General features: G+C 41.1%; 1 protein-coding gene across 1 annotated transcript; it reads right to left on the bottom strand.

Annotated features, from left to right (window-relative positions):
* Positions 1-314: 314 nt before the first annotated feature.
* On the bottom strand, positions 315-23,175 carry cdkl5 (cyclin dependent kinase like 5). The gene is made up of 20 exons (XM_085377546.1): positions 23,143-23,175; positions 21,767-21,862; positions 19,875-19,920; positions 19,660-19,796; positions 19,153-19,273; positions 18,815-18,874; positions 17,823-17,913; positions 15,324-15,426; positions 12,943-13,029; positions 12,398-12,478; positions 12,085-12,260; positions 8,862-9,709; positions 8,299-8,639; positions 6,904-7,005; positions 6,472-6,577; positions 6,190-6,322; positions 4,412-4,517; positions 3,899-4,021; positions 2,170-2,427; positions 315-725 (listed from the first exon to the last, which is right to left on the bottom strand). Exons 1-20 carry the CDS (start codon positions 23,173-23,175, stop codon positions 315-317), a joined length of 3,459 nt encoding a protein of 1,152 aa, XP_085233672.1.
* Positions 23,176-23,465: the final 290 nt, after the last annotated feature.

Raw genomic sequence — 23,465 nt, 5'->3', positions numbered from 1 at the left:
TTGTTCTGATGTAACCTTGCAAGTAGAGACAGACAATAATATAGAGCTGATACAGTACTGGCATCTCAAGAAAGGATGGGCCCTTCCCTATCTTTGCTTCCCTAAACCACACTGTCCCAGGTGTTTGGCCGATCAACGTCTAGGCTTTTAGATTTCAGAGGCATGAGCATCAACAGATTACTACATTTCTGAATTAGGACTTGATCCAGTGAAAAAGGCTCTTGTGTAGACCCTTACTGCAGTACCACGATGTCTGCATTCTGGCAGGTGCTTCCGGGATGGAGCTGCATCGGAGGTGGTGTGGTTGAGAGGTTTTAGAGGGCGGTCTCCTTCAGGTCGTTGAGGTTTGGCATCCTGGTGCGGGAGGCTCGGGTAAAAGTGGGTCCATTCTGACCCGGTTTGATGCCCAGCTGTTCAGGGGTGAACTGAGCCCCCTCTGCCCGCTGTAAAGCAGATACGTGCCAGCTGGACTCTATCTGTCCCGGCAGGGGGTAGCTGGCCTTGCGGCTCTTAGCCTGGGTGGAGCTGCTCACCCCAGTGTGCCCCCTGCTGTCGGCATGACCTCGACCCTCGGGGTAGCCTGCTTTGGAGGAGGGCTGAGGAGGGTTGGGCATGGGGGCTTGGAAGCGCAGGTCTTGAGGAGGAGGAGGAGGGGGAGCCTGTCCTTGATTTGAGGAAGAAGGGGAGAGGTGAAGGAGCCTACGTAGTGACTTGAGTGGTTGGCTCTGGCAGGGGGGGAAAGAGACACCACTGATGAATTATCTTAAAAAATAAAACTAAATTTTTGTTATTGTTTACAAATCCCATGACCAAGCCCAACAGTGTGTCACATGTGCTGAGGCCATGTGACAGTATTGCAGGTAACTGTCTGTTGAATTCACATTGGCTCAAGGATGCTATCCCCAGGTAGCTATCTTGCCTAAAATGTGCATTTCGATTAGTGAGCATGGACCTGAGGAGGACTATCTCCTGCTGTGTGACACATGAAAGAAAGGTCAACTTCAGACAAAACCCCGACCTGATTCTCCTGACATTGTCTGGAGTTGATGGGTGAAAACAATGTTTTCTGTCTGCCGAGTACTAAAGCCAGTCTCACACACTGTTGGGAGAATCTAGGTCAGTCTCACATGCACTATACAGCAGGAGATAGTCTTTCCCAGCAACATTACCAGCTATATTCTTAAATTAAACAATTGCTTTAATAGTAACTAGCTGTCAGGATAAAACTGATTTTAATATCAGACATTTGTGTTTTAATATATCTTTTGTTAGGTAGGGTGACCAGATCCCAAAAGCTAACTGTGGGTCAAACTGTATGTTTATGTGGGACAAGGCAGGAAATGCTACTGTTTCGGTTACTTTGATTTTAACTAGTGGTTTGTGAAGAACAAATTGCAACATTTTAAGTCCCATTATAAATAAATGCAATAAAAATTCAATTCAAGCTTAAGGTTTGATTTTGTTGAGTACTTTTCTTTCACTCATTTATTCCCTTTCTGTCCCAATAACATTTAAACCTTAATGGTTATTCCAGCTGCTGTTCTCCCTGCTAATCATCTTTGGGTTTGAGTAAACCACTTGCTTCCTTTGAGACTAACACGTGTTGACTCCACTAAATCAGAATGTGGGGCATTGTCTCACTATGTGGGTTGGGGGAACGGAGGATAAAACACTGTGCTGTCCTACATAAAGTGGGACACCTGGGCGCCCTACTGCTGGGTAATGTCTGGAAAAGTTCAGGTCTACACTGCATGTGTGAAAATAGCTTCCTCCTTCGTACTCCTAAAAGCATGAAAGTAAATGTAGGAATAATGCGAGAATGGCATTAATACTAAATGTGCTTCTACAAGGCCTGTTTTTTTTCCCCCATTCTTAAGGTTCTTCTTAAGGTTCAGTTTTAATAAAAACCTTTGACCTTTTATAGATTATACAGTTTCCCTTTCTTTGGGCCTTGAGTCTTGGGAGCTTTATTGTGACACTTTTTATGAGCACGGTGCTATATATTCTAGTTTCGTGACTTCAGTATATAATTTATAGGAAAACTTAAGTATGTATGACAAGATAAAGTATTGTTCTTTTTAAAAATCTAATAAAAAAATCAGATGAAAGACTCAAACTGGGTTGTGATCTGCAGATAAATCGAAACTGCAGATTAAAGTAGGCACATACCTGAGAGTGTGAGTCCACTTGTTTGTCCGGCCAGTCAGTGACTCTCTCTCTCTCCCTCCCTCTCTCCCTCTCTCTCTCCCTTTCTCTCTCTCGTTCTCGCTCCCGTTCCCTCTCCCTGTCCCGGTCTCTGTCCCGGCTCTGTTCCCGTTCTCGATCTCTGTCTCGGGATCGCTCGCGGTTTTTCCGCCGGCTGCTGTGGTGAGAGGACGACTTGGAGCTCCTCTGCAGGGACAAGTGATCCTGTCCGTTCCCGGGAACCTGACGTTTCAGAAATAGAAATATGGAAGTGTTATTTTTAATCCAAAACAAATACATAAAAATGATGATCGCACATCTCACTAAAATCCCGGTGAAGCCCTTCATGCACTGCTCTGGCAGAAACAGACATGAGACAAGAAAGTGGCGATGATGATTGTCTTATTAAAAAATGCTTAACTCTCTGCTCTGGTGTCTGAGTGTGTTTAGATAAGCTTTAATATAAACTAGAGATGCAACTAATAATTAATATCATCACTGGGCAGTTTGATAGTTGGTCATTTGTTTGCATAAAAGGTCAAAAAGAAAAATGATACAAACCAGCGACAAACAGCAAATTCTTACTGTTGGTAAAATGTAACTAGTAAATCTTTGGCCTTTTTTCTTTTCGCTTCATACACAATTACTCAGCTTCATGTACCAGTTGGCTACATAAGAACTACTTAAAGTGTACTTCTTTTCCTTATTCCAGTTCTGTATTTTTTGGACTATATAAGGAGTAGTTTTGCACTGTTACTTCAAAGTATTTCATTGTATATTGTACACTCGTGCAGCCCTTCTATTCATCCACTGTCTGAAACAATCTGTTTTAGCTCCTCCTTCTTTAACTCCGCCTCAGTTTAATACAACTTTCATCTGATTGGTCGCCCTTTACAAACAAAAATCCTTTAAAAAAAAAAATGGGTGGGGCTACTGTGCTTACCGCCAGATCTGTCTAGCTGAGTTGACCATACTAAGAAGAACAGATCAAACAATTTTAAAAAAACATTCTATAAGTATTTGTTTAAAGAAGTTTAGCCTAAGCTTTTACCTCATAGGGATTATTTGCACATAGCAGCATCATTATCAGAAAATGTAACCAGGTGCACTACAAGTAAAGAAACAGAAAATAAGGAAAAGCATAATCAGCTTCCTTTAGGAAGTGCTGATAAGTTGAATTATCTGCCATTTTCCCTGTTTCCAGCCTTGCTAAGCTAGCTAGTTAGCCTAATCTAGCTCTCAGAAAGGAGCTAAAGGAGCACATTTTATGAAATAACTATTCATGATTTCAGCATTATTACACAACATAGCAAAGAGACCAGTAATTTCTACAGCAGGAGTGTGTGTTCATGTGCTGAACATGTTCGTGACCCTCTCATGATGAAATGATGCCTTACGCTGGCCTGACAAACAGCACACTGCACGTTGAAATGTCTCACGATGCAATGTGAGTGCAACGTGACTGCATTTGACAAACGTTATAGCAAGACAAAATGGATGTGAAAACAGCGTGCAGCATTAAATATATAAATATATATATGTTTGTGTTTGAAATCCTTTCAGCAAAAAATTTTCTTTAGCCAATCAATCAGTCAACTGAGAGGATTTCAAACTGGGTCATTCCAGTGAGTGCAAAATAAGTCAACATGCAGCCACAGCGTCGGGGTTAGATTACTGGTGAGGCAGGGTAGGGCGCGGCAGGCTGGTGTTGTACCATAGGCGAGGCGACTACAGGTAGGACTTTGACAGCTGAGTTGTGCTTTAAGCTATTTTTAGAGCTAAAGAGGGGGAAAAGGCTTTTCTTGATGCTGGGATTCCTCCCGTCCTCCATGTCGGTCTGTGGAGCAGAAGATGCACAGCCACAACTCTAAACACAAATCTCTGACATCTAAGAGAAGAACAACTGCAGAGGAGGAGGAATATGTGATAAACAGGAAGCAAAAAAGAGACGGTGAAACTTCAGAGCAACTTTTGCTTTAAGATATACTCGACAATTTTAAGAGCTTTCAAATAAAATCGAATTTCCCTTTAATCTTACTAGATGTCAGTGTTAAGCTCATATGAAAAATTTTTGCAAGAAAATATTGACACTGCAGATCCTGCCTTACAATCAGTACGTGCTAAACTCAAAAGGCGCACAGCACATGGAACCAAAATACAAATAGTTGATTTGAAAAACCAGGTGACAAGAATAATCTTATTAATAAAAAGTCATTAATAATCTTACTATTTGTGACTTCTTCTTTTTCTTTTTAATGGCTCTGAAGAAGCCTTGCTTTTCCTTCTCTTTGGCGGGCTCTGGAGGATTCATGACCATTGCTTCTGCAGTAGTCCTGCATGGCAAATGTGGAAACGTTTCATTTAACTTGGATTATAACGTGCATGGGAGCAAACAAAATACATAATACAGTAATACATCAAAACCATACACTATGAAATAACACATGCAGCACAGTAAAGGAGTCTAACTTAATAATCCTCATGATTTACAATTTCAAACCAGCTGCATGTGAAAATGGAAACACTTAATCAAACTATTCATGCTTTGAAACAGAAAATCTAAAAAAATATGTTGTAATAAAAAATCTGAATAAAAAAGTCATTACGTAAAAAACAATATACTCTTTCTGAGGAACTCAGGCTTCTTCTGCAGCCACTGCCACCACATACAGTCCACTTGAAGAATAAACAAAGCAAAACACAGTTTTGTGATTTTGGTCCATGTTGACATGATAGCATCACAGGTTCATTGGTTGCACATCCATTATAAGAATCTATGGTTCCACTACATCCCAAACATGCTCTATTGGACTGAGATCTGGTGACTGTGGAGGCCATTTAAGTACAATGAACTCAGTGTCATATTTAAGAAACCAGTTTGTGATTTTTTGAGCTTTGTGACACGGCACATTACCCTGCTGGAAGTAGCCATCAGAAGATGAGTACACTGTGGTCATAAAGGGATGGAAATGGTCTACTCAGATAGGCTGTGGCATTTGAACAATGCTTAGTTCAGGGTAATAAGGGTCCCAAGAAAATATCTCTATACTAGTATCTGGTATATCTCTACACCAGTATGAGCAGCCATAACCATTGACAGGCAGGATAGAGCCACGCTTTCATCTTTTTATGCCAAAGTTTGACCCTAAAATTCAAAGGTTGCAGCAGAAACTAAGACTCATCAAACCAGGCAGCGTTTTCCACTCTTCAACTGTAAGGCTATGAAAACATCAGTTTCCTGTTCTTAGCTGGGAGGAGTGGCACCCAGTGTGGTCTTCTGCTTCTGTAGTCCATCTGCTTCAAGGTTCAGAAATGCTCTTCTGCATGCCTTGGTTGTAAAGCGTGTTTTTTTTGATTTACTGTTGCTTTCCAGTAACCTTGAAGCTGTTTGACCTCTTACACAAATAAGGCTCTTTCACCCAGAGGCTGCTGCTCACTGGATATTTTCTCTTTTTTGGATCTATGTAAACCCTTGAGATGATCAGCAGTTTCTGAAATGCTCAAAAAACAACCATACAGCATTCAACGTTACTTAAATCATCTTTTTTCCTCACTTTGATGCTCAGTTTGAACTTAAGCAGATCATATCTACATGCCTAAATTCACTAAGGTGCTATGTGATTGGCTGATTTTATTATCTATGGAATAACCCATCATATATATATATAAAGAGTTTATATGTATTCAGTGCAGCAGCACAGAGTCTGAACAATAGATCTTAATTGGTGTTAATGACACAGCGAGAAAAAAAAAAGTCAGACACTTTAACAGCAGGGATGATGTTCAGATCGGGGAAGGAAACTATAAAGAAGAAAAAACCAAAACAAAACGTCTTCATCCATAAATGTCCTGCACGTCTGACACACTCTGTACTGGACGTGCACAATTCTAACAGCAGGCTTAACAATTTAAAAGTTGTTCATGTTTCTTTAATCCACTGTTGTTCCTACATTTACTGCACTGCTGCCTCAACATGCCACATAAAGACTACAAATGAACTCTCACCAGTCAAAAGCTGTCTGGCGTTTGGAGTGGTTGGCCATGGCGACAGGGTCTCCGGGTACAATGGGTACGACTGGCCCTCGACCCTGGCCGACGCCGTCGTGGAAAGAGGAGTTATCTGGCCTGGGAGAAGGGACTGAGGAGAAACAACGAGAGGTGGAAATGACTGTTTTTGATCATTTAAATATGATGAATGTGTGATCTTTGATCTTCTTTGTGTCAAAGGAATAATAAACAAAAGAAAGAGGAACCATACAGGTTTTACTGTTATTTCTTGCTCCTTACCTCGATAAAAGCTCCCTACTCTCCGAGGCATGGACTCAGTGAAGATCATCCGGTTCTCCTTGGAGGAAGCTCCGTCCTCAACGTGAGGGTCGTGGTACATGCCAACCTAAAGAGTGCACACATCGTGCAGACCCACGAACACACACAGGGAAACAGGAACATACAATTTTTTTCTCAGCCTTTATCGTTTTAAGCGACATTCCTGTTTAATCTCACTTCATCCCTTATCATTAGCTATCGCAGTCTTTTCTGGCTTACAACACAAACATTCAGGACATCTTAGCGCTTTTCAGTGAGGCTACATTTATACCAGCGACAACGTGCAGTGAAGCTGTTGGCTTAAGTAGGAACACAAAAAGAAAAGCAGTCAGAAGAGCTACTCTCTGTGTTTGCTGAACTGGCTGGAGACAGGGAGGAGTCGGGGGGTCGGACCTCGTTTTTAGAGCGCTGTGTAAGAAAAGCAGCAGTGTTGTCCCGCGTAGAGTCTTTGATGGGGGCACAAGGGTGGCTCATGTCTTTAGGGGACTGCTCACTCTGTTGAGAAGACGGACAGCTGCAGGTCAAAGCAGACTGGAGAAGCAGCATGAAGCAGTGGCAATGATAATGCGAGACAGTGACACTTCCTACACACACACGCACATCAAATCATGAAACACCCATACTCACAAACACACACAGACAGTCAGTGCACATAACAAAGGAACATTTCACCCTTTGTTCCGCTTCCATTGTTTAATATCTTCCGCGGATGAGCTTTCATACATTTCAGGAACTGTAATTTTGTCTCTGTGTGATTTTTCACCAACCTGCCTCATCCTCCATCATCTTTCTGTAACTTAGAACAATTCCAAGAAAACAGCCCCAGTTATTATTGCCTTCAGACGGGCTTTTAAACTGCAGACGCAGAGCTTTAGTGATCGTGTTTGGGAAACAGAAAAAGGTTTTCAAGCACTTACTGAAAAGTTAAAACATTGACGCTGCACCCACCTCCCATTATCTCACGAGAAATTCAGTTAAAATGTCTTTTACGAATGAGCAACACCTCACCTGCCTTTTCTGTTGACCTTAGTGCTTTCCAATCACCGTCAACATCCCTTTTAAAACGTTTTTGACACATCGTCTGTGAAGGTTCTCAGTCATCCAGGTCATCGTAGTCAAAGGAGCTTGCAAAGAAAAGCGTCTGGACTTCTTTAAGTTGCTTGAAGACGTCTTCAAGCAACTTAAAGAAGTCCAGACGCTTTTCTTTGCAAGCTCCTTTGACTTTTTGACACATCATTTATGCGTTATTGTGCCACTATTGCTGTGGAGGTTGAAATTTTGTGTGTTTTGAGCAATTTTACTTGTGTTTATGACTTATTTCTATTGTGCATGAGTAAGCGGCAGCCTGTTTGGAAACACCAAAAACAGTTCCTCGAATGGCCACTTGGATCGGACTTCTGAACTAATTCATGTCATTGAAATGCACCATTTGACCTTGTTTGTGGTTTGCTGTTTAATTAATTGTACTAGCATGAGGACAAATGGGTTTAAAAGTGGGGCAAACAACAATTTTAGTTCTTTTTAATTTTGGAGGACTCTGGACTGGGTCGTTAAAATGTGGAGAGATCCTGGTCAGATAATTCTGGCAAAAAGAATGGCAATGTGTTTAGAAATCCTTATGAGCGATGACTGGTGTTGGTTTTTCAGATTGGTGGGGAAGTGTGTGGGGAACTACAAAAACTGCTGTCATCATTCAACATAATGCACCCTAATTTAAGCTTTTCATTGTGTGTCTGTTGCTATTTTAGACTCAATCCCGCCACGTTCGAGGCACTTTCTGCCACTAACCCTCGTCATGTCGTCCGTGCAGTCCTCCCTCGAAGAACTCACTGAGTGTCCAGCGAGGGTGGTCCTGTGCTGCAGCTGTGGGGAGAGGAGCTGCAGGCTACTGGCTCGTGTTGGTATCGCCTGCCCCGGCGGAGGCAAGCCCGCCATCGCCGTCTCCACTCCGTGTGGTCGGTGGCGTTCCCTTCTCACGTACATGGAGTGGCGCTGTGGCCGCTGCTGAGAGGAGAAAGGCGAGGTATAGCCGAGGCCGTAATGATAAGACTCGTGAGGGGAAGGCAGAGTGTGAGTGGAGGGCATCCCAGGTCCTCCTGGGTCCAAGAGCTCCGGCGCACCAGCGTCCTCTGGAGACGGGAAAAGAAGTCAAAGTTAGCAGAGCGATAAGAAGTGAACAGTTACAAGTGTTCTACTATTTAACTGTCCAAACTAATTTAAGTGATCAGGCCGATCTTTTTTATTTTCTTGTTTGTTCTTCTTGCTGGAATCCACTGCGATGATGTGTTTTGTTTTTTGTTTTTTTATAAAGCTTTTAAAGTGTAAAATGAATAGACTTGAATGAAACCTACCTGGCACTAAAGATTTATGTCTGGATTTGTGCCTGGATGAAGAGTCCAGCGTGCTGCTCTCCATGCGGGCATTGCCGCTGCTACGAGAGGCGGGGCTGTGTCCAGATCGATCACTGTGTCGAGTAGAGGGGCTGCCAGGAGGCCCAGAAGGACCTGAAGGGGTGTTGAGGTCTAAACAGCTGGCAGGGAAGAAGCGGGCACTGGGTCCCACCCCAGCTGTCGTGTTAGAGTTTGGGTCATCCGGGTGGAGTCGACCGTCGCTGAGATTCCCCACAGATTTGGCATCGCTCAGTCCGCTGTGGCTCTTGGACAGACTGAGATAAGACGCTGAGCTCTTAGAGGATGAGGACATGGATCCGTGGGCAGAGTCGGCCATACTGTGGGCGTGTCGACTGTGTTGTTTTTCTGCCCCAGACTGTAGGGTGTTAGTTTTGTTTTCCAGGAAAGTGTGCCGACTGACCTGCTGCTGCTGCTGCTGCTGCTGCTGTTGCTGCTGAGAGCGAGAGGAGCTGGGTTTGCCGTGGCCATACTTTACCCCATGTCCCTGGTCCGGCAACTTCGGGGAGGGTCCCAAGTTGAAATCAAACTCTGTTTTGCTTTTGGATTCTTTGGGGCTGAGCAGGTGTGGCAGGTTGTTGTTAACCAGATCTTTGCTGGAGGAGATAGAACGATTAAGAGTCTGGGACATGTACTGGCCCTTGGGGTGCAGAGTCGGACTTAAACTGGATGGTGCCGGTTTGTTGCCGTTGAGGAAACTCTCATTCCCGAGGTGATGGAGGTCTCCGTGGCGAGGGAGGCTGGAACATTCTTTGCTATTGGAACGACGGCTTGAACTCTTAGTGTGACTCCTGTAGGAGCAGAGGGAGGGCCGTTTAGCATGGTGTTCTAATATTTACTGCTGTAAACCAAAAACACCATCTGGTTATGACAGTCTATGTTTTTAAATTGAAAATAATCTCTTATACAAATATTACAACCGTTTATTAAAGTGCTTGTGGAAGCATTTCCTATATGACATTACAAAAAGTTAAAATAGCTATAGTATTTTACTTTAAAAATATATTAAATTTTTTTTTTTTTTAATAACCCCACCACCCAAAAAAAACACTGATCTGTCCGGTTTCTAAGACCTTGATTCGTGGCTTATTAGTTTGATGCAGTTTTACAAGCCTTGATGATCCATCATCGAGAGCTGTATCTTGGTCAGAGAACTAAAAGTGTAACTTTCAAGCACCAGAGAAAGCATCTTATTAAATCAATCTATATGATTTTCCTGTCAGCATGGTGTCAGAACCAAAGTAGTTTACGTAAAGTGTAACTATTCTTGCAAACTCTGATTCTGTTTTTTACCCTTTCTTTCATTAAAATGTTACGAGCTTATCAAGCCTTAGATGAGCATTTTAATCTAAAATATACAATTTGAGACCAACAGTTTGTTTAATATTTTTCAGTTCCACATCTACAAGTGAGTCAAAATAATGATAATAACTTATTTTTGATGTATCTTTTTGAGTCCCAAATGAAAAAAAGAAAAAAAAAGAAGCAGAAGAGAACAACGAGGAAAGAATCTGAGCAGACGCGTTGAAAGAAAATATTCTGTTATCTCACAAAAGCATTGTTTATATAGTTATAAAATACAGTCATGTGAAAATGAAAGCCAGTGAAGTGTTTTATATCAGGACAGGTTTTCATTTACTTATTTAATTTAACTTTTATGAACACAGGTTGAGACTCAATGTCTCATTTACGAGAGAGACGCGTTTTCGACAAACATATTAAATTACAGCAAAAAATAGCTAAAATTAGATAAATACAACCCAGATGAACTAGAACATGTGGCCTATGACACTGTGTCATTATCTGTTTAAGAAAAACTAAATCAAAATGCAGATACAGTGTTCAAAAAGCCAAATACACTCGAACTGCTTCCATAGGAATTCGTAGGGTAAGTAGCAGCCGGGGTCTAATGAAATGCACTTGATTAACTGAACATCAGAAGGTGCGAGCATTTAAGCGTATGCGTTATTTTAGAGTAACAACAGTTTCTGGCCATCAGTATTGGAAAGTTTATAGGCCATTTCCAAACTAATTGAATTTCATCACTACACAGTGGGAAAGATTACTCACAAGTGTAAAACATTTCAGATGGCTGCCAAGAGTGGACATCCCAGCAAACTCACTCTAAGGTCAGACTGTGCAGTTCTCAGAGAATTTCAAGAAAACCCAAGAGCTGCATCTTAGACTCTACAGCCCTCTGTGAGCAGGTTAAAGTTCACGACACTACAATTAGACAGACTGAATAGTTGCCTGAACAGGAAATGGTGCCAAGATCGAGGTTCCTGTCTCGAAAAATAACACGGCAGCACAGCTTTGCTTTGAAAAGTCGCATCTAAACAAAGACCTCTGAAGCAATGTCCTTTGGACAGAGAAGAACGAAGTGGAGATGTTTAGTTGTTACGCACAACGCCACATTTGACGAAAACCAAACACACTTTATGCTAACTGTCAAGCACGGTGGTGTAGTGGTGATGATTTGAGCTTGTTGAGCTTGTTTTACAGTCTTAACAACCATGAACTCCTCTGTATACTAAAGTAATCAGGAGTCAAACCTGAGGTCTGATAGCTAAAGCCCGATGCAAACCTGGTCAACCAACATGACAACGACCACAAGCACAGCAGCAAATCTTCAGCAGAATGGCTGAAAAGAGAATGCAGGAACTAAAGAGAGTTATGCATAAATTAATACTGCATTTGCTGTCAGTGGTTCTGATCAAATTCTTATTTTTGGCCTTTATTGACAGATACAGTGAAGAAATGACAGGAAAGCAGAGGGAGAGAGAGAGAGGAGGAAAACATGCAGCAAAGTGCTACAGGTCAGACTCGAACCCAGGCTGGTCACTCTCATCCATATGGCATGTGGTTGCCTGCTCAACTCAGTGAGCTAAACTGGCTTTGCAGCTTTCAACTTGGGCTGGGATATTAAAATGAAAAAAACAAACAAAAACAAACACTAAAATGGCATTGGTTTTAAAAAAATAAAGAAACACTAAATCTTGATGTAATCAGATACAAACAGTATCTGACATTAGATGTGATGAAAAGTCCGTCACTATAACACAGCATTAGTTCCAGTGTTAACACAGAGACATCCAATCTGGGCTTTGTAAGACGACCGCATGTAGACACTCTGGCAGAAGCCTGAAATAAAGGATTGCTTTCTAACCTTGTAGGAACCGTGTTCTCTCCATGATGGTGTGTTTTTCTCTTGGAGGAGCGTGGCGGGTTGGGAGAAGCAGGCGGAGGCCTCTCTCTCTCTGCCTGCCTCAGAGGCTGGAAGGCTGGATGGTTCAAACTCTGCTCTGTTAGGTAACGCTCAGTAGGGTTGAGCAGCAACAGATTCTGATTGGAAAAAGGCATGCACGTAAAGGGAATGATGCATTTTAGTGACCCCTGTCTCAGGTTTCATATATGATATAGCAGTCTAATCAATAATTCTTATTCTTGTGTGAGAGTTGGAATGTTTCTTGGCATTTTACCTTCATCAAATCCAACATCAAACCACTCAAGATGCCTTGGTAACGTCTCTCCAAAGTCTGAGGATGAGTAACTGATGGAAACTGGCAGAAGCACAAAGACACAAACACTGGATCAAATTCATAACCAACGCAAACTTTCTGTGCATTAAAGACTACTATTGTGATTTCCAATGCACAGTTTATGTAGCTGCCAGTAAAATAAATAAATAAAAGGAGCTCTCACTTCAAATCACACAGAAATCTATCAGCGGATCACGCTGAACAAACTACAAAGCGTGCGCATGCACACAAGCACACACACAAGTCCTGATCGTCCCTCTGGGGCATTTTCTCTTGCTGCTAAACTGAACACCAACCACCTATCTCATGAGTCATAGCAATCCACTCAGTCATGGTGCTGGGAACACTGCCACAAAAGAGAGAGAGATTTGACACAAAGCTGAGATAGAAGGAAAGGAGGTAAAAAAAAAAAAACAGAAAAGGAGGGCGAGGAGAAAGGAGATGAAAAAGTAGAGAAGAATTCAAGCACAGTTAATATTTTGTACCCTGATTCCATGAAATCGAGGGTTGTTGTAGAAGAGTTTCATCTGTTCTGCAGGAAGTGGCCCCAAAACCTTCTGAATGGTAAAAAGCTGGAGACAAAAAAAGAGAGAAATATCATTAAAAACACCCTTTTATTTTTCTTTTAATATTTACGCAAGTTTGTAAAAGATATATGCAGATCTCAAGCATCAAAGTTCATTCTTGATTCTGTAAACAGCAGTTAATCCCACTTCAAATAATCTCACTTCAAGATGTATTTGTGGACAAGGAGTTTCCAAAGCTTCAAAAAAAAAAAAAGAAAAAGTGCAGAGCATCTACAGCACATTTCTGTGACAGCCGGGCAAACTGATGAAAATCATGTAACACGATCGAAGGTGGCAGAACAACTAGGGAACAGATGATGAGCTCATTTTGTTCTCCATTATAGTTTTTTATTGTTACACATTTCCAACAGCGATGTTTTATTACCTAACAAATCTGACGATGTGCACATTTAAGACAAGGAGGAACGTTTTCGTTCACTGGAGGGGTGAACTTCTGCTAAACCAATCACACTCTTCGTCAACCTGATTCAGCACAATCTTCAGCAGCTGCTTTCTGCCGAGTAAAATAATGTTCACGTGAGTGGTGAAAGCGAAATATTAAAGATGTGAATTGTAAAATCAAACCGACAGGAGAAACACTCTGTAAAGCCATATATCATGGATTTATATTTTACAGTATCATACATATAAATGACACACTGCTCAACTGCAATACAGCTGACAGGTGATTTGAATCATTTTGATCATCTTGACGCATATGATGATCTGCTGGGACACTCTGGGCCCTGATTAAACTTTGGGCCCCCGGGGCCCCGTGTTCCCAGACTATAATGGTGCTGGTGATTCTTCTTCCTGCCCCTTGCTCTCCTACCTGCCTATCTGCAAACAAGTTGTGCATCTTAGTTTCTCTTCAGTCCTGGGTAAAAACTCAATTTAACAGCAATTTTTAAAAAAGCATGTTGACACCCTGATATAAAAAAATGCTTTTTCTTAAAAACTGTGTGTGGTAAATATTTAGTGGTATAATAATATACTCATTTGTCTAATAAGCACAGTTTCCCAGTTCAATCCTGGGAGGAGACAAATCCCTTTATGGTTGTGTCAGGTTACGGTGAATAAAGGAGCTGGATAAAATACCGTCCACTTTATAAATGATAGCTGTTTTGCTAACATAGGCAACAGCTGCAGCTGATAGCGTTCTGCTAAGCCTCACCTTTGATAATTCAACTCACCGAACTTGACCTGTTGGCCATGTTTGTGGTGTTGGTGCCTTTCGGAGCAATGGAACTATTGCATAAATTATAAAACACACTGGCTGGAACAACCTGTTCAAGAAGTCCGTGTTTCATTTTTGGTGATTGAAATTTATCATTAAGACATGGTCATCTGTTGTGTTATATGTGTCTCAATTTCACACAGTATAACACTTCATATATATATATATATATATATATATATATATATATGTGTTTACAATTCTTTCTGGGTGTTATTGCTTAGAATTATTGTGTACAATTTATTTAGATCTTCATCAGAGGTTAGAAAAACTCAAAACCACAGTGTCATAAATGATACACCTGTTGTTGGATGGTTAAACACAGCATGCTGTCCAATCAACGAAAGTGCTTTAAATGAGAGCACCAGCCCAGGTGCACTGACCTGAAAGTGATGCACATTGTTTCCATAAATTTCCTACTAAACTTGTTGGAACGGCACATAATCCATAAAGTGTTTGAGGGCAGGCCTGAGACAGATTATTTGTGTTAATACATTTTCTTTCTTCGATATATCGATGGGTTGTGTGCGAGCTAACAGAGAGACAGTTTCTTCTGGTGCACAGATCTCAGATCTCAGAGCTCTGTTGGACAAACTTGTGATTTGGGGATGAATAAAATTTAATTTGACTTGCTATTAAATTTCCAAAATTAGCGCTCATCACCATCTCTGAGATCTCCCCCCGCTCGCTCTGTTGTCTCCCAGTTGCTTTATTTCCGACAACACAATTGAAATTTCTCTTGCCCAGGTGTGAAGTCCAAAAAAGCCCCTGTAACTGTGATTTTTACACGAGGACTCTCAGTAATTCTTCTTTTGTTTTATTATATCAGAGAAGAAACCAAAGTGGGCGTTCTGTCAGGTGCATAAGCGTCAAATATTATGAATGCCTGTTCCCTTTATAACAATCTGAAATAAATAGATAAAACCTGTCAGCCCACCTTAAACATCACACAGTAGGACTTTGAAATGTGAGGTTTTGATTTATTTACATCAAAAGCTATTTCTGTTTTTCAGTCAGCCTGTTTAATTAGCTATACGCTTCACCCTTGTTTCGGCTCACCAACCTGATCAATCTCGCTTTCCCCTGGAAACAAGGGCTGTCCATCACTCAGCTCCCCGAGGATACACCCCACCGACCACATGTCCACCGCCTTTCCATAAGGAGCCCTGAGACGGAGAAAAACAGACAAATATGTAATCATCAAATACAGCAAAAAGACCTCGTTAATTAGACGGTAGGGTGATAATAATGAGAGAGGAAATGAAAATGGCGAGGAAAAAGGGTAAAAACCAAGTCCCCGAATGAAGAGGAGACGATTATGAGAGGGGTGACAGCGAGGCGGGGGTGATAGAATTCACGGAGGTGGTGCAATTAAAATAAAACGATCGATGTTGTGTTTCTGATGGAGAAGCTCATAAAGAAGATGGTCATTTCTGAGGGAACAGAGCTGAGAAGTCTGGTGAGAAATGGTGAGAGATCTGGCAGCAGAGAAGCAGAGGAGAGGTGGTGTTGGAGGGAGAGAGTATTTGAGTGGGCGGCATTCAAACGCTGTCTCAATAAATGTTCCAGGGCATTTACTAAATCAGGCTACAGAACCGAGGCTAGATGACGTTCAGCTGTCTCCAAGCTAGAATGGACATTAAATGCAGCAAAAGCACCAAAACAACATCGGCAAGAGAAGTCCACGAGGAAAGTGAAATTTGATCTGTGGGTATGGTGTGTGCATGGTGGCTCATGTCATAATGCAGCAGATAAATCACTGACTGTTTTTCCAGCCATCTGAATTAAAGAAATGAAATGAAATGAAAATTTTTACAGTGAAATTACATTAAAAAAAGGTTTGTTAGCTTAATTTCGTGCTCAAAAACACACAGAGATGCAGTTAGAGCTCACTAAGTGGGTGACAGTTATCATACAGGCAATAATCAGTCAACTTTTGTGTTTTGTCAACTTTTATTCAGCATAATGCAGTAATGTTTATTATATTTGCCCAGATGTAATAAAACCCAAATAAACACAATCCAGTTAGACTTACTGGGGATTTGGGAGTGTTTGTGTCATGTAAAAGTCCAGATATAGAGCATGTCGAATCATATTTAACTAGCTTTTACAGCTGAGGTCTCTTAGACTGAACGGAATGAATACATCGCTTTCAGTAGTGAACTAATTAAAAATGAAATTGGTTTGTCAATTTTCATTAAATTATAAAAGAATATAGGACGAATTAAAAAGATGAAATCGTGTTCAGTACGGTTTTTGAGCTGTTTGAGAGAAAGCCCGCTTTTTACAAGGAAACAAAAACAGCCTATTTGCAGACACAGTGAAAGCACAGACTTCATTTCTGAACATCCATTAATAGTTTTCTTTTAAGAGTAATTTTACAAGATTTTCATATTTATTGATTTGCCTGCTGCTTGGACAATAGATTCACTCTAAAAGGAAAAAAATCTATAGTTCCAGTGTCTTTTACACATACTCATCAGCCACTTTGTTAGGAAAAAAAATTATTCAACTGCTTGTTAATGTAAATATCTAATCAGCCAATCGCATGGCAGAAACTCAATGCAATTATGCACGTCGACATGGTCAAGGCGAGCTGCAGAATTTCAAACTGAGCATCAGAATGGGGGAAAAATGTTTAAGGAACTGTTGATCTTCTGGGATTTTGCCACACAACCATCTCTGGGGTTTACAGAGTGGTCCAAAAATGCTGAGCAGCAGCTCTCTCACCAAAAACCCCTTGTTTATACCAGAGGAGAACGGCAAGGCTGCTTAGAGCTGATAGTAACTTAAATAACCACAAACAAGGTATGCAGAGGAACACCTCACAATATGCTGAATCTTGAAGAAGAAGACCACACTGGTTGTCATTCTTCTAAGAACAAGAAAATTAGGCTACAGTTCACATGAACTCACTAGAACAGAAGATTGATTTGTGACATTCAGATTGTAGTATTTTGGCATAAACATCATGAAAGCATGGATCCTTCCTACCTGTCAATGGTGTCGGGGATATTTTCTTGGTACATTTTATTTATACTGATGAATGCATGCTGGTACATATGCAATAAAATAAGTCTCACATTAGCCCAGACACTTTAAGTCTATTTTTACTGGCCTCCTGTTTAAACAGATTAAAATCGTGTTCATTTCTTCTTCTTCGTGTTATTCCAGAAAATGCAGCTGGACATTTTTGGGATCTTTGGAAAGTTTGGCCTCAGTTTGTAATGAGATGAGATCTCTATTTAAAGCTGCTTTGATATAATAAGATTTCTGCTATAACTTGCATTTATTCGTGTCAGGCTGTAGGCACGAGCGGATACATTAAACATATAATGCAAAAATGAATGAGTATTAGCTGAGAAAATGAGACCAGTACTGTGTTATTTTGTTTAAGGTACGGTGGTATCACAAGAGAAAAGCTGATACCCTCTGTGGAAAAACACAGAAACATATCTTGTGCTGTGTGCTCTTTCCTTCGCTTCATGTTTCTCACTTCAGCTCCTGCATATATACATGTATGCACAGACATGCACACGCAGATGCACACACAGGAACTCACCCCAGCAGCAGCTCAGGTGAGCGGTACCACCTTGTGGCGACATACTCAGTGTAGTTGGCATCTGTTCCTTCAGACAGGTTACGAGCAAAACCTGAGCCAGAGTAACAGATATTCAATAAATCACGTACACCTGATTCTGTATGTTACACAGCCATCACGTTGAAGTGTGATAATATACAATTTAGACTCTTTCAAAGATCAATTAAAAACAAAAAAAGGACTCTCAGTGTTCAAGTAATTTGGACAGCTTAGTAACAACACGGTCTTCCCATGTGATCAAACTAATTAGTTATGTCACTGCAGGCAGTTGGAGACTGTGCTTTGGAAAAGTGTCATACAGAGAGTCCATTTTAATCATAAAAAAGTCACAATAAACAGAACGCCAGCTCCAACAGTGAATAACAAACAAATCTCACCCCAGCTGACTAAATAGCATTGCATTAGCCAATTATGCAACGCTAACTAACCATGTGACCCTGCTGATACTGACGCTAATGTAAAACACACACCTGGAAAACAGTAAAATGGCAAAGACGTGTCATATCAATGCACTTTATTAGTGTTTTACAGAGAAAATAGGTGCTTCACTAATTGGACTTCTTTGGCGGATTAATTGTGTTAAAACCCAGCAGGCTGCACTTTGAAATGCTGCTTGGCTGCTTCCCAAATGGCAGAATTGATCCTTCTGATATACAACTTACAAGGTGACAAATTAAAGGTGGGATTTTTCACACCGAACTAAGCCCAAAAAACCAAAATGGGCACAATGCAATCACAGACATAACTGCAAAAACTCAAATAATCACAATCAATCGGCAGCTGAAAGCGATTTACTGTGTTAAAGAGTTTGCTTGATTTTAAAAGCAGTTATCATCACTCGAGCAGCGAAATGTGCATGGTCTGGGAGTTTTTACTGCCTTGCACACAGACTCTAAATCCTTACAGCACCGTGACACATGGCTGGCTGCTGTAAAAAACCGAAGAAGACTCACCAAAGTCACAAAGTTTGAGAACATCCTCAGAGCTGATAAGGAGGTTCTCTGGTTTAATATCTGGAAGAAAAAGGCATTAACAATATGCTTCAAATGCTGTCCTACTACATGAATACGTAACATGAATACAAGACAACAATATACATTTTTTACAGCTTCAGTTTCCCTCCTATGACAGTACTTTGTCTTAGCAAACTATTCTTGATGTGTGGAAAGGCTCAACCAACATGCTCATGTACACCACATAATTTGAACTGAATTCCTCCTTTTTGAATCATTATTGAATCACAAAAGTGTGATTTCCAGATGTGACATTAGACCGGGTGACACTTCCTCACCTCTGTGCACAATCTCATTCTTGTGACACCAGTTGATGGCTTTGATGAGCTGGTAAATATAGCTGCGGACTTTGTCAGGTGGAGCACCGTTGGGCATTTCCTCTAGTAGCTCCAGCATATTCTGCAAGGTGCAAGAAATTCCCTGTTAGAAAGTGTGCTCTAAAAATATTAATGGTGTTAACCTTTAATTTCTTTTTTGTTTCTTTTTTTTATTTTAGCCCTGACAGGGGGTGAGAGGGGACACCATGCTAAATCACTAGAGTACAGCATGAAAATAAAACCTGTCATAAAATAAACACTTGGCCGGGTACCCTGGCAACACAGTGGGGAATACCATTACTCACCAACAGCATAGTTCATATGTTGCCATGGCGACACTTTTTAATGCTTAAGTGAGCAGTCTCAAAATCCTGAAACTTAGAAGTAGGCTAGGAATCTAGATACGGCAGAGCAGAGAGGAGGAACGTGTGCGAAGTCAAATGATAACGACGCAGTCGCTGAACTGACCCTCTCAACATATTCGAAGACGAGGTAGAGCTTCCCCCGCCTCCGAAAAGCCTCCTTCAACTCGACGATGTTGTCCTGCTTCAGTGTCCGAAGCATCTTCAGCTCCCGAAGAGTGGTCTCTTTGACCTCCTCATTTTCTGTTCGGAAATTAAAGCAGCAGAAATTAGACAGCAGCTCCTCTCTTCTCTCCTAACTTCCTGGCTCACTCCACTCACCTTCACTGTCTTTGAACTTCTTAATCGCCACCAGCTCATTGGTTTCCTGTGAAGACATGAGGATAAAAGTCAAATCAAGCCACTTACCAAGACAAAGACAAACACCTCAACAACCAGACCTATACGACACAAGACCATTAAGATCAAAGAAGAAGTAAGAAATAGAAAGTATCTGCAGAACAACAACGACAAAAAAAGGTAAAAAGAAAGAGAGAGGACATTTAAATTCCACTCCTGCCCACTCCTAACATTAAGAAGGAAAAGTTGCCGTGGCAGTGCCAAAACAAGAGCGATGCTGGTGCTCTCATTTCAGTTATTTTACTCAGGGCTATCTCTCTCACACACATATGCACACAAGTCCGCACATACACACGGACAGACAAAACAGCACTTCTTTGGCATAGCTAAAACGCTCTTAGGCCTCCTTCAGCTTCTTGCAGGTTGCTTGATTGACCTTGCTGAATTTTTACAACACAAGCGCAGATTTTTGCTGCTGCTAGACTGCCATGGCCCAGCAGAAGCACACTTTAAAAAGCCTCTTAGCAACTACTGCAAAAGGATGGACCCTCAGTCTATACCATAGGAACTTGACTCTGTACTGTATGGACTGGAGCATGCTATTGGATGGAAAATGCATGATTTTTCAGAGGTAAACGCAGTGATTTACATGTGTGCCAGCTTGTTTGATGCTAGGTGATTACATTTCCCCTACATACAATAATATTGCAGTCATATAATGCAACAGCCTGACTTTTTTCACTGAAAATCAAACACCAGGCCTACTTTGTTGAAAGAAAGTAGCAATTTTAGGACTAAGTGGAATCTCCATGACTCTAGCACAGTCCTTCTCGCTGCATGCATTAATTGTTTTATTTAGCGTCTGTGTTGAAGCTAAAGCTACTAGTGATACAGTGTCTCTCAACATGTGTTACCTCATATAAAATGATACAAAGCAAATGTTGTGCATGTCACAACATAAAGCAAAAAGTCTTGTTGCAGTCAACATGACATTGTTTGTCTATTTGGTGTTGATGCTATACCCAGAGGCTCTACGAGAATTACAACATACTGGGCAGTGTCCTTGGCCGCTCTTGTGTCCCGCTATTGTTCTTTTGTTTTCTGTGGAATAGGCAACAGAATCGGCCTCAGTGTGGGGAAAAGCCAGCGTGATGATGAGCTACGCGTCATTTGTAGTGCTTTTGCTCACACAAACAAATCGTTTGACTGCCTGTGCGTTTTTTCAGTACAAAGTTGTCTGTTTAGAGATTTTTACATGAGAGGCAAATGAAATGAAACAACAAGGATTTACAGCTCTGACAGCACTTAATCCTCAGAGTAAAGTTAGAGATTTTAGCCAAGGGGGGAAAAATCTGAAGAGCAAACTGGGAGCTTTACAGTGTTTACTAGACAGACAAAAACACACACACCAGCAGCCATGCACCATATGGGACATTTCGAGCTCTGTGGTAGCAATATCTAAAGCGCTGATGATACTTGTGCTCATGTGTGGGCTCTTTGACCTGCACTGATTTACCTTTGAAACCACAGATATGTCAGCACACTCCAAAATAGCCTCACCTTTGCTAATTTGCTGCTGCTGATTTAAACAAGTCACACAAAGTACATAAAAAAGCAAAGCTTAAATGCCCCCCTGACCCAAGAGGTACAACCTATGGATCAGCAGAAGGTCATGCTGACCAAGAAGCAGCCGATAGCTCAGTGCTTTAACGTCAAAAGAAGGAAGCAGTTAGTGAGCTGAGGATCCCGAGGAAACAACTCAAAAGGAACAATACCGAGCAGTAGTCGAGACTAGCCAGACTCAAGACAGTTGTACAACATCTGGGGCTCATTAACAAAATCCTATCTGACGATGTTAACACCGCCATAGTTACTATCTCCACTGCCAGCAGCCCATGGATAAGTACAAAATTTCCGTAACTGAGGCTCTCAAAACTGCCAAACAGAGTCTCACACCTCTGGCTACTAGTCTGAAGAGATAAAGCAGAGAAGCAGAGTTCAAAAGAACAAACGGCCTGCTCTCCAAAGACCCTTTCACCGATAGAGTCAGAGACTCTAAGACCAGGCAGACCAACCTGAGCACTGCCTGGACTGACTGCAAGAAAGCCTGTGCCTTACATGGACTACGGGAGTGTTTGGTGCTATAAAAGATTAATGGTGTACTAATAGCCTTCATCAGGTACTGAATGAATCTCTGGAAGACAACAACTCCATGCTAACTGCACAAGTCACCATCAAAGTTCAGATTACATCAAGGTGATACACTGTTCCTGCTGCTGTGCTGTATAGGCCTCAACACCCTCAGCCAGCTCATCACAGCAAGTGTTTATAGAAACACATTCAGGAGTTGAATGACCATCTGCCACCTCCTGTACATGGATGGCATCAAGCTGTATGCCAGGAGCAAGTGAGACATTGACTCACTGATATATCTCATCAGGATCTACAGCAAGGACATCAGGATGTCATTTGGACTGAATAAGTGTTGCTGTAAGGATGGCAAAGAGAGGGAAGATGATCCAGACTGTCTAAATTTTGATTCACCTTCAAAATCAGACTCTAAGCAAAGTGTGTCCTTCATAATAAAAGCTTGCAAACAACAAATATTGCAGCCAATTGCTGGGGCTCATAAATGATGCTGGCTCTTCTGTATATAATGAGCTATTCAATTCTTTTTTTTCTTTTATATAGCACCAAATCACAACAACAGTTGGCTCAAGGTACTTCATTTTGTGATGTAAACTCGCTACAGTAATGCATGAATATAATGGACTATTGTGTGGATGCCATAGTGGTTTAAGCAGGATATGTTTAAAAAATTTGGCCTTTCAAAATAAGACCTACTCAATAACCAAATTCCATTTTAATACGCTTCTTTCCTGTCTCCTTCACACTTGGACATGGGAGAGACAAATGTCTACACTTTGTCTCTCATTTCTAAAAAGACTAGCTAAATAGTACTAGACTGTCAAAATAAAAGCTTGCAAATAGTAAAGCTTCTTTTCAGGGCTGAAAAGGATAGTGGGTTTTATTCTTTCAATTATGACTACTACTGTAAAAACAGGATGCCTGCAAAAGCTTTAGACTTTCAGAAAAAAATTTCTTTCATATTCTAAAGACCATTCCACACCTGTTTCTTTTTATCCACGGTTATTTATTCATTCATTTATTTATTTATGTTTGGCTACCTAAATCTTGACCTTAAAATGTCTTACAGCTTCCCCAAAGCTATTATTTGGTTAGCTCTTACTTGTGGTGACATCTTCATGGCCAGCTGGTGCATTGGGACACTCAAAATTTCCTGAGAAATGTACGTCTTTTTGTTTTCTAGTTTTTTCTTTTTCTTACAATTATTATTATGCTTTCAAATTGCTTTGGATTGAAAAGTGAAATTAACACATCAGGTTTTGATCACAAAGATTTTAAACGGAGAAATTCAAGTAAAACCTGCGTGAGAATCTATAACCAGTAAATGAATGGGACTGTAATGTGACAAACCACTTAAACAAGTAATCAATTATCAAAGAGTCACTGATGAATTTTCTGCTGGTCGCCTACCAGTAATTAATTAAC

The sequence above is a fragment of the Diplotaxodon limnothrissa genome, linkage group LG1 (genome assembly GCF_057381915.1).
Source record: "Diplotaxodon limnothrissa isolate DT_005_m linkage group LG1, D_limnothrissa_male_GT1.1, whole genome shotgun sequence".
Taxonomy (NCBI): domain Eukaryota; kingdom Metazoa; phylum Chordata; class Actinopteri; order Cichliformes; family Cichlidae; genus Diplotaxodon; species Diplotaxodon limnothrissa.
Note: the sequence above shows the minus strand (reverse complement) of the source record. Positions and strands in the feature narration are given on the sequence as shown.

Excerpts from the sequence above, each read along its gene's own strand:
- cdkl5 (XM_085377546.1), bottom strand. The coding sequence starts at position 23,175 with ATGCACCAGCTGGCCATGAAGATGTCACCACAA. Across the intron at positions 12,261-12,397 it reads TGATGTTGGATTTGATGAAG|AATCTGTTGCTGCTCAACCC; the intron begins GTAAAATGCCAA and ends TTTTCCAATCAG. Across the intron at positions 8,640-8,861 it reads ACATAAATCTTTAGTGCCAG|AGGACGCTGGTGCGCCGGAG; the intron begins GTAGGTTTCATT and ends TCCCGTCTCCAG.